The 9,973-nt window shown below is 48.5% G+C and overlaps 1 protein-coding gene across 1 annotated transcript; it reads left to right on the top strand.

Annotated features, from left to right (window-relative positions):
- Nucleotides 1-3,639: 3,639 nt before the first annotated feature.
- GPR83 (G protein-coupled receptor 83) lies at nt 3,640-9,460 on the top strand. Its single transcript, XM_009932575.2, has 4 exons — nt 3,640-4,186; nt 4,946-5,071; nt 6,164-6,297; nt 7,102-9,460. Exons 1-4 carry the CDS (start codon nt 3,800-3,802, stop codon nt 7,724-7,726), a joined length of 1,272 nt encoding a protein of 423 aa, XP_009930877.2. The 5' UTR covers nt 3,640-3,799; the 3' UTR covers nt 7,727-9,460.
- The last annotated feature ends 513 nt before the right edge of the window (nt 9,461-9,973 follow it).

Genomic DNA, 9,973 nt, shown 5'->3' with positions numbered 1-9,973 from the left:
GAAATCTTTAGAAACACTTTGCTGCTTTCCGTTGCGATCCGCCTGTGGTGGGTCTGGCCGGGGTGCTGTTACCTTCCTCTGTAGCAGCCCGGGCGCTGCTGTGCTCTGCGTTTGTAGCTCGGAGGCTGCTGCTGCCGTGCCAGCGCTTTGGCTGCTGTGGAGCAGCGCGCAGAGCGTGGAGGCTGTCTCCAACGCCCCTGCAAAGGCCACAGGCTGGGGGTGGGCGAGAGGCTGGGGGGACACGGCCGGGACAGCTGACCCCGACCGACCAGAGGGATGTCCCATACCCTGAGACATCCTGCTCAGCAGTAACGGCTGAGAGGGGGATGACATTTGTTATCAAGGCATTTGTCTTCCAACCCAACCGCTCTGCCTACTGAGGCCCTGCTTCCTAGGAAGTGGCTGGAAATTGGCTGCTGATGGGACGCAGAGAATAAATCTTCTTCTTATTCTTTGCTTTTATATACAACCTTTGGTTTTTTCCATTAAACTGCCTTTATCTTGACCCACAGGTTTTTCATCTTCTTTTCTCCCGCTGTCCTACTGAGCATGGAGAGGGAGCAGCTTGATGGGCACCTGGCAACCCTCCAAGGTCAACCCACCACAGCCCATTAAACCTGTTTTGTTAGAAAGGCTTCAGAAGCACCTAGTTCATTGTCTTGTTAAGGTCCGAAGGAGACTCTGCCTTTCCATGTTGCAGGCACATAGTAGGCAAAAATTTTAGCCAAGCATATGGGGTTAATAACAGGAATTGTATCTAAGGTTCTTTTTGCCTTTTTCACAACCTTTTTTCAGTCAAATACGCAAAGGCTTTGTTTATAGCTTTCAGCTGCAGCAGTTCTCAAAATTGGCTTGTACAGAAGATAGAGATGGCATCCTTCACTTCGTGGGGACAGACCCAGCCTGGTGTGTGCGGAAAGACTGGGCTGTAGACAGATCCTTCTAATCGTCAGTGGGATCTGCTGTACGGGGGGTGGGTGGTAAGATGCTCAGGAAATCAACCTTATTTCTCAGAGATGGTGCTGGATAGCTTTTGAAAAGTTGCTTCTCGCTTGTATAAATTCCATTCCACCTGCCCAAGGAAAACTCAAAAATTCAACAAAGCCACGGTAGTGAAAGAAAGATCGTTCCTAGGGAAATGGCGGTGGGGGGCTGCGCGCTCTGCTCTGTATTTAAAAAGAAAAAAAGGCATTATTCATTATTCCTTTGTTTGAATACTTCCAAACTGCGTTTTTTAGTGTGTCTGGGTTATTTTTTTTATATTCCACTGATAACCTTTTTTTTTTACCAGGCCTGTTTTCTAATTTATTATAGTTTTCTTCAGTGCTATTGCACAGATGTTTTGATGACTTTCTTTGACTACCGGAATTCATGAACTGTATAGCTTTATTTCAGACATTTTCTAAATACTTTTCACTTTATAAATTGCATCATTTCACAGACATCTTTTATAAAAACCGGGTACAGCGTACCTAATCCTGACATTGCTGTGTGGCTGCTGCTTCTGCTGTCCGTGGGTGCCGGGTGTGGTGGAGCCAGGATGAAGCCAGCAGGAGCAGGCGCCAGGCCAACAAATCTCCTGCAGCCTCGTCTCTCGCAACAACCGCGCGTAGGAGAACTGTTCAGGCAGTCCATACCGGCGTGTGTGTAGATGCGAACTAAACCAGCAGGGCTCCCAGGTGATGTGAGGAGCAGTGTGACCCAAGGAGCTCCCACTGGGCTTTCTGGTCCAACTGGCGTTGTGGGTGGGCCTGCCCCATGTGCGGTGGGACCACCTTTGGATCACAAGATGCTGGGTCCAGCTTGGAGGAGGGTGGGCGAGGGTGGGCTTGGGCTGCGTGCGGGGAGATGCCCACCCTGCACCTGGCATCTTGGCCAAGGAGGTGAGGAGAAGGCTTCCTGCTCTTGGAAGCACCTGGTCTGTAAAGGCAACAGCAGCTCTGGCTACGCGTGCAAGGGTACCCTGCTAGAAATGCAGAATTAGATTAAGAGGAGAAAGCAGACAAAACTAATCATTTTTGCGGAAGATGGATTATAGTACAGGGGACCAGGATCTGGTAGATGTGAAAGAATAAGAGCTGGAGTTTGAGTGTCAGAAGACAGAATACCCGTATGCGTTGGCCAGCAGCACTGAAAGGGAGGGGGACCTGGGAGCTGCTGGAGCAGCCCAGCAAGAAGAGGGACTTTTGCCACCGACCGCTCTGTTCTCATCCCAAACCCACACCAGAACACTGCCCTGCCCAATTTTCTGCCCTTTCCCTGGGCCTTGTGCTACATTGTGAGACTGTTTTCCTGGCAGCATCACGTCAGGGAACGCCCTCGCTGGCCCAGCATTTCTGAGCTGGACACAGATTTCTTTCTTCTCTCTGAATGGTCACAGGTGACTGCCACCTTACAGCTCCAGCAGCTTCCCTGGAAAGCTTCCTCTGAGACAAGAAAACTGCTGAAAGAGCTTGAATTGGACAATTTTGTGGAAGAAATTGATGCTGGCAGCAGCTTGCAGAGGAGCGCTGCGGGCTGGCCGTGCTGCTTGTCCAGCTGTGTTCAGCCCCTGCACAGCGGTGAGGAGAAAGCAGCCTGAGTGGTTCCCTGGGGGGGTCACAAGCATCTTCTGGAAGTGGTATTCTCACCAGTGAATGACCGGCTTATAATATAAGCTTTTTAGATAATGGTCTTTTAATTCATGGTTAAATAAAGCCTTTCCTGTACGAAACCCGCTCTGGCCCGGGTTAGTTGACACCACCCAAGCAGATCTGTCCCCAGCAGCGGGGCAGCCCCTTCCACCCGCCCTTGTGGAGGGGCACATCTCATCTTTCTGTGCTGCACAGGATTTGTGCCTCTTGGTCTCTTGCTACTGATCTTAAATTTCCCGGTGGTTTTTGGGGGAAGCCTCAGGGAACATGCGTGCTGCCATCTCACCAGTGCTTGGGTCCAGCGTGCAGCTGCTTGTTGCTGTGGATACTGGGCTTACTGGGCTGGGATATCCCTTCCCATCCTCTATCGCATATAATCACCTCTTTGTAACTACTGCTGTATTTCTAACAAGACCTAGAAAGCACAGTTTCACATCAAGCTTTTTATCCTCTTGGCCAAGATGAAATCCCTGCCAAGGCAACGCTTAAGTATTTCTCTGTCTGTCTGAGGGAAAAAAGGTCTTTGGAAAAATACTGTAAGTACAGTAAGCTGGCTTGTTATGTTCACAATTCATCTGCTGTTCCCCCATTCTGTGCTAGTTAGCAAGTGTCATGCTGTGAAATAGATAGGCTGAAACTTGCCTGCCAGACCTTTAAAACCGAGCTTAAATTTGAACTGCGTCCTGGAAGACAGCAGAGCTGGCGTGCATGCTGCTGGTTTCTAAACAGCACGGTGTTTGCATAGCTGGGCTGCTGGTGGAGAGAAAGGATGCTGACGACTGGAGAGATCGATCTGCCTTTCTCACAGATGTGCTTGTCTCGGAGTAGCGCCCGGGGGAGCGTGAGAGCGTGGAAAAGCAGCACGTCAGAGCAGAAATAATGCCACGCTGCCCAATGGCTGCAGAAGATCCCGGCTCGGAGCTCGCCCGGGGGGTATAAATCTGGCTGAAGGAGCAAAAGTATCAGCGAGCAGAGCGGGAGAGGAGCTCGCTGCGGGAGGCAGGAGCGCCCGCTCGCTCTGCGGCTTGTGTGCCGTGTCTGCATCCGCAGCCGCCGAGCACGCCTGGGCTGAGCGAGGCGAGGACGGCTCTCCCGGCACACAGCCTCGGCTCTGCTCTCACAAATGAGCTACTTCCAAACTGGAGGAGCAGAGCAGCGTTTCGGAGATGCTGTCCTGTTTTGTCTGGCTCTCCTTCCCTGACTTGGTTAACGCCTTTGCTGCCACAGGAAAATTGTCCCTCCACAGGACTCTGGATGAGCCTTTTAAAATCCCAAACATCTCGGGTTTCTTTTCCTGGGATAACGACAGCCTAGCCGACTGGCAGAGCTTCGTGGGCAGGAGCCGGTACGGAGCGGAGTCACAGAGCATCACGGTGAAAGCCCTGCTCGTCACGGCGTACTCCTTCATCATCGTCTTCTCCCTCTTCGGCAATGTCCTGGTCTGCCACGTTGTCGTCAAGACCAAGCGCATGCACTCCGCCACCAGCTTGTTCATTGTCAACCTGGCTGTAGCCGATCTCATGATCACGCTCCTCAACACGCCTTTTACACTGGTAAGACGGGGGCAGAGGTGCCATAAAGGCATCGCGGTTACTTCGGTGGCCTTTTCTTCTTTACGCCGCTATAGGCAGCGCATGAATGTCCTGCAGGTGACTGTCCAGTCCAGGTTACAGCCTTTGGAGTTATGTCTGGAAAACTCCACGTGTCTTTTTCTTCTCTAATTCCTGTTACCTAGTTGAAGATCAGAAATTATCCATTTGATAAAAGTGGCCCTGACAGCACTTCAGCAATAATAACCTCACAGTGATTATTTTGCACTTTGTAGTATGTGGTCTTTCCCCTCCCCGCCCCTTCTCTGAAGTGTTTCCAAGGTAATACTCTGAACCTCTTGAAAAAAAGATTGATGCTTACCATCATTTTACAAGCCGTGTTGAAATGTTGTAGTTTGCTTTGAAGTAAGATGAGGCGTGCAGGTCAGTCCTATCCTGTAAGGAAGGCTTAGAAGGGAAGAATGGATGTGTTGGCTCAATAGTTGGACTGCAGAAGGACACACTGTGAATGAAACAGAGCAAACACTTTTGGTACTGCCCTGCTGGGTTGTCCTGGACGGTATTGCTGGGCCACTGAGCAGCACTAAACTATCTCCTCAGGGTTCAGCAGCCAGAAAATCATACAATTATACAAAGAACCTGCTATTTTTAAAATATCTTTTACATAGCACCAGGAATTATGTGCCAAAGGTGTCTCAGACATCTATAAGCACGTGGAGATGTGTGGGGTTGTGCACAAATCTAACGGTATTCTGGTTTTAGGCTCGTTTTGTGAACAGCACCTGGATCTTCGGGAAGGGGATGTGCCATGTCAGTAGGTTTGCGCAGTACTGCTCCCTCCACGTCTCTGCCTTGACCCTCACGGCCATTGCCGTGGACAGGCACCAGGTGAGAGCTCTCTGCAACAGGCAGCCGGGAAGCTTGGGAGGGTATAATGGAAACGAGAAGGGATGACCCCGTGTCCTTTCCTTCTCAGCTCCCAGGTTAATGTCAGATGCATGAGGAGCTGACAGGGTAGAGGAGCAGTTGTTGATGTCAGATGGAAAGAATAGTTTCAAGCCCACAGCAAGGCAGGAGATGGGAGATGTCCATCACCTTGCGATCGCTTCCAGCTGGGGAATGGGAGCTCTTCTGTGCTGGGCAATCCAGTAACTCTCAAATGAGGAGAAAGTCCAAGATCCTGACAGGAATTCCTGTGGGCAAACCTCCGCTGGGGTGGTTTGTCTGGCCCAGTGAGGAACAGCATCATGGATGCAGGGCCATCCCGGTTGGCTTCCGCAGCTCTGTCCGCCTTTGCTCAGGGATGCCTCGCCCCTTGTTACCCCCAATACCAGAGAGCTGACTGTACTATACCGGTATTTGTCACAAGCGGTGGAGAGCCGACTGTACCATGCTGGCGTTTGTCACAAGCAGAGCTGTGGCTTGCTGCTGGTGGTGGGCTCAAAACTGGGGACAGCCAGGCATGATCAGTTTGGAGTCACCCAACAACTGTGCAAAACAGACCAGTACAGTTGACATTTTCTGCTAGAAAGCTTCCAGGTTTCCAGACAACGCACTGGCTGTCAGGAGCATCCCCAGGGAGCTCTGGTTAAGTCACAAACCTGTGGCATTTTGGATCGCTGATAAGGAAGAGTCTCTGACTATTTTCTGCCCCCCCCCTCTTTTTTTTTTTTGCTATTAAGTAAACTGAACCTTGAAATGAACATGTCTGCAAGACCCACTGGTAGCTAGTTCTCCCACCTAAACACAAACAATGAAATGAGAGGGTAGGACTGGGACCTGATTTTGCCATTTCCAGGGAGGAAAAATTCAGGCTTTCATGTACAGTTTACAGTCAATGGGAGCTGGGTGAAGACAGTACTGCTTGCATGCTAAATTCCCACTTCAAGTAATAGATTTAAGGCTGGAAGATTATATGAAAAAATGATCTATTTATTTCCTGCAATGGCATATCCCTGAATATTGGTTTATTTTGCACAGGTTATAATGCACCCTCTGAAACCTCGCATATCTACTGCAAAAGGTGTTATCTACATCTCTGTAATCTGGATCATGGCAGCTTGTTTTTCCCTACCACACGCTATCTACCAAAAACTCTTTACCTTTGAATACAGGTAAGGATGTGCTTTGCTTTCCTCCACAGCCTCCCTGGAGGCCAAACTCTCAGTGGCCAGACTTTGGCATCTTCTGCTGAAAGCCCTGAAGTTATGTTGAGGTCAGCCAAATATGGATCTAGTCTGTAATTTTCATCAGATTCCTATTGCAAAAGCTGATCTCCTGTTCTAGTTTCTATTTTTAATTATTTTATCTTTATTCTGTCACACTGATCACATGAAATAGGCTAAGAAGTTAGAGGATCTGGCCTGGTCCCTCTGTCTCTACACACTGGCATTTTACACAATGTACAGGTCTGACCTATTTGGGCACACCAGAAATGGGGAAAAAACTTAAAACTTAAGTTTTTTATCTACTTTGTAGCCTTGGGAAAGTGAAAAAATCTGCCTCAGCTGCTTGTTCCATAAAACGCTGTCCTGAGCCTTGATATTTGGAAAGTGCTTTAATGAGGGAAAGGTCCTTAATATGTGCAGAGACTGTGCTTCTGTTTGCCAAAGGACAGAGAGTAAAAACCTGCTTCTGTGCAGCTGGAAATGTTGTTATTGATGAAATTCATCAAATTATCATAAGGTCATGAATACCCATGAGAAATTACCACCACATTGCTCACAGGCTGCTCCATGGCTCAAATCCTTGGACAGCAGAGCTCCACGTACTGGTGACACACATGCATAAACAGAAGGTCAGCTTCCAGGCTTTCTGGCAGGAGCCCTCTCCCTCCTATCCCCCTGTTTCTGAGGCCCTTTTCCCGCGGTGCCCGGCCATACTCGGTCTCACCCCCCATCCGGTATCTCCCCTTGCAGTGAGGAAGTTACCAGGTGCCTGTGTCTGCCAGATTTCCCCGAGCCTGCGGACCTCTTTTGGAAGTACCTCGACTTAACCACCTTCATCTTGCTCTATGTCCTGCCCCTTCTGATCATCTCTGCTGCCTACATGACAGTGGCCAAGAAACTCTGGCGGCGCAATGTCATCGGGGACGTCACCACTGAACAGTACTTTGCCCTTCGCAAAAAGAATAAGAAGACCATAAAGATGCTGATGCTTGTTGTCATCCTCTTCGCAGTCTGCTGGTTCCCCTTAAATTGCTACGTCATCCTCCTCTCCAGCCAGACCATCCACACCAACAATGCCCTGTACTTCGCCTTTCACTGGTTCGCAATGAGCAGCACCTGCTACAACCCCTTCATCTACTGCTGGCTCAATGACAGCTTCCGATCAGAACTGAAGGCTTTGCTCAACATGTGCAGAAAACCTCCCGGACCCGCAGAACAGAGGCTCCACTCCGCAGTACCATCCTACCAACTGGCTTGGCCAGAAAATGGCAACTTCAAGAGGTTGCAGGTCTCCCATGTCCTTCCGTCAGCCTCCAACGTCCAGCTGGGGAAGACAGACATCTCTGCAGTTGAACCGATAGTAGCTGCAAGCTAAACAGCGGCCCTGGGAAATCTAAAGGACCACACTTGGATTTGGCTGGAGCTAAAATGACGGGAAGATGTGGAGCCCTGGCCTACTTAAGGACTGTGCAATCACACGTGATCAATCGCAGAAGGATGTTCTGAGGAGGTAGTGTGAGAGAGCTGCATGTCTGATGGAGGCTAACGACAATGGCATGGAGCTCCTAAAGGGAGGAAGCAAACTCTTCCCAAAAAGGAACTCTCTTTGTCAAGTTGACTTTGGATTGGCTTGAGGGACAGGATTCTCTGCATGTGTGTCGCTGTTCTCCGCATGACTAAGCCTTTTTACCACTGGGGCTGTGTGTGTGTTTTGCTGGTATTTAAACACTAAAGCAACAATCTAATCGCATCAGGCCTCCCTTCCCGTTGCTTAAGTCTCTTAGTAGCAGCGTGGAAATGGTCGAGATGTAGGTCTTTAGGCTTCTGGCTTAGATCCAGCGCAACTGGGTAGGAAGATATCCCTTCTGAACTGGGGTCTGACAGGTCAAGATCTGTTCAGAATGAATGAGCAGATATATTTCACAAATTCGTGTTTTGGTGGAAATACCCTCAGAGAAGTGGAGGTATGATGGACATGGATAAATAGAGCAGTTTCTTACGTTGCAGGCATTCTTTCTAAGGTAGAGTTGAAGAAAAATGGATGCCTATTCTTTGCGTAAGTAGATGGCGAACACCAACCTGTTAACTCAGCATCTGTTGGCAGTGCTAAATCACACAGAATTTTTCTTTCCTAAGGTAAAGTCATGAATATTCAGAAAGCTTTTCTTCAAACCAAGATCTAAAACCTCAAAAAGCTTCTTCTGAAAATATTGGACATACCATCCACAGTTAGAGCACTGATAATTAAACACTACTCTGAGTTTGGATTAGGAACTTTTGATCAGAGCATCTCTGCATTGTTGTCAAATGGCAGGTCAAGGATCACACTGTTTGTCTTTTGAATTTGTCTATGAATGTTGCGATTTTACACTGTAAAGCACCTGGGTACTTCTCAGATCAGACATTTGGCACATTTCATCCCAACTAAGACGTTAGGTCTCTGGAATCACTTCATAAATGCACTGCTTTGAGAGAACAGATAATATCTGTGATAGCGAGTACTAACAGTGGAAAATTTCTCTGCAAGATACCCTCCGGTGATAGCACAATTTTGGTTCATTTAAAGACAAGTGAGATGTGTCCTTCTTGGGGTGGCTAAGAAAATTGGTGTGACTGCAGTTGTCTGGAGTAGTTTGCAGAACTTAATGTTCTTAGCAGAATAAAATCTGATTTAGAATAACTCACACCTGAGTATTTAAAGAGGCTGAAATGCCTACCACTCCTTGCAGCCAGCCTGTCCTTTCAGAAGGTGTTACCAGTCGCTCATGTTGAATCCAGTGCTGTTTCACTGCCCTTTATCAAGGCCCCATGAGTCAGGGTACTGTGTATCACCAATATATAGAATCGAACCTTTCCTCCTGCCTGCTTTGACCCCTCAAGCCAAGTCCCATTTTCTCAGTTCTCATGTGCAACTTCAGCCCTGAAGTGGTCAGGGAGTTGGACTAGATGATCCTTGTAGTCCCTTCCAGCTGAAACAGTTCTATTCTATTCTATTCTATTCTATTCTATTCCATTCCATTCTACTGGAGATTGGTCTGTGTTTACATGCAGAGTCTAGCAGCAAGTGTTCACTCACTGGTAGCAAAGACAAGGGAGAAGAGCAGTAAGGAGGGAGCCGAGTGGGGAGTGAGTGTATGATGGCAGCAGGAGGAAGAAGAGACTCAGAGAGAGGACAGAAGGGAAGGGGATGGCATGAGATTCCCTGTCTGGGGTAAAAGGAAGAGAATGAGAGGAGATCAAGAGACCCTTCCCAAAAGCATCCTGTCTTCACTCAGGGCAATAAATTACCAGGGCTATGGTTGGGTTTATCTATAGAATCACCTGGCTTGAGGAATGGAAAATGTGGTGTACTTGGTTTTTAAAAAAGTAGTCTGCCATTAGGGAAATGCAGTATTTCAGATAATCATATAATATCCAATATTCTTCAGGATTCTTTCTCTGTTTGGTCACGAATGACTTGAGAGAGGAAGTCTTCCTGGAAATCTACTTCTGACAGTTAGATTTTGCTAGTAGCTTGACCTTCTGCTCTGATCCTTCAAAGCGTCTTCACTCCTGCACATGGCCAGGTGCCTCCTGTGGCTCCTGCCAGACCAGCAGTGCCGGGGCTCTGCCAGCATCGCCT

The sequence above is a fragment of the Opisthocomus hoazin genome, chromosome 1 (assembly GCF_030867145.1).
Source record: "Opisthocomus hoazin isolate bOpiHoa1 chromosome 1, bOpiHoa1.hap1, whole genome shotgun sequence".
NCBI classification, from domain to species: domain Eukaryota; kingdom Metazoa; phylum Chordata; class Aves; order Opisthocomiformes; family Opisthocomidae; genus Opisthocomus; species Opisthocomus hoazin.
Note: the sequence above shows the minus strand (reverse complement) of the source record. Positions and strands in the feature narration are given on the sequence as shown.

Coding starts and splice junctions, on each gene's coding strand:
- GPR83 (XM_009932575.2), top strand. CDS start 3,800: ATGCTGTCCTGTTTTGTCTGGCTCTCCTTCCCTGACTTGGTTAACGCC. Junction 5,072..6,163: donor TTGCCGTGGACAGGCACCAG/GTGAGAGCTCTC, acceptor TATTTTGCACAG/GTTATAATGCACCCTCTGAA. Junction 6,298..7,101: donor CTCTTTACCTTTGAATACAG/GTAAGGATGTGC, acceptor CTCCCCTTGCAG/TGAGGAAGTTACCAGGTGCC.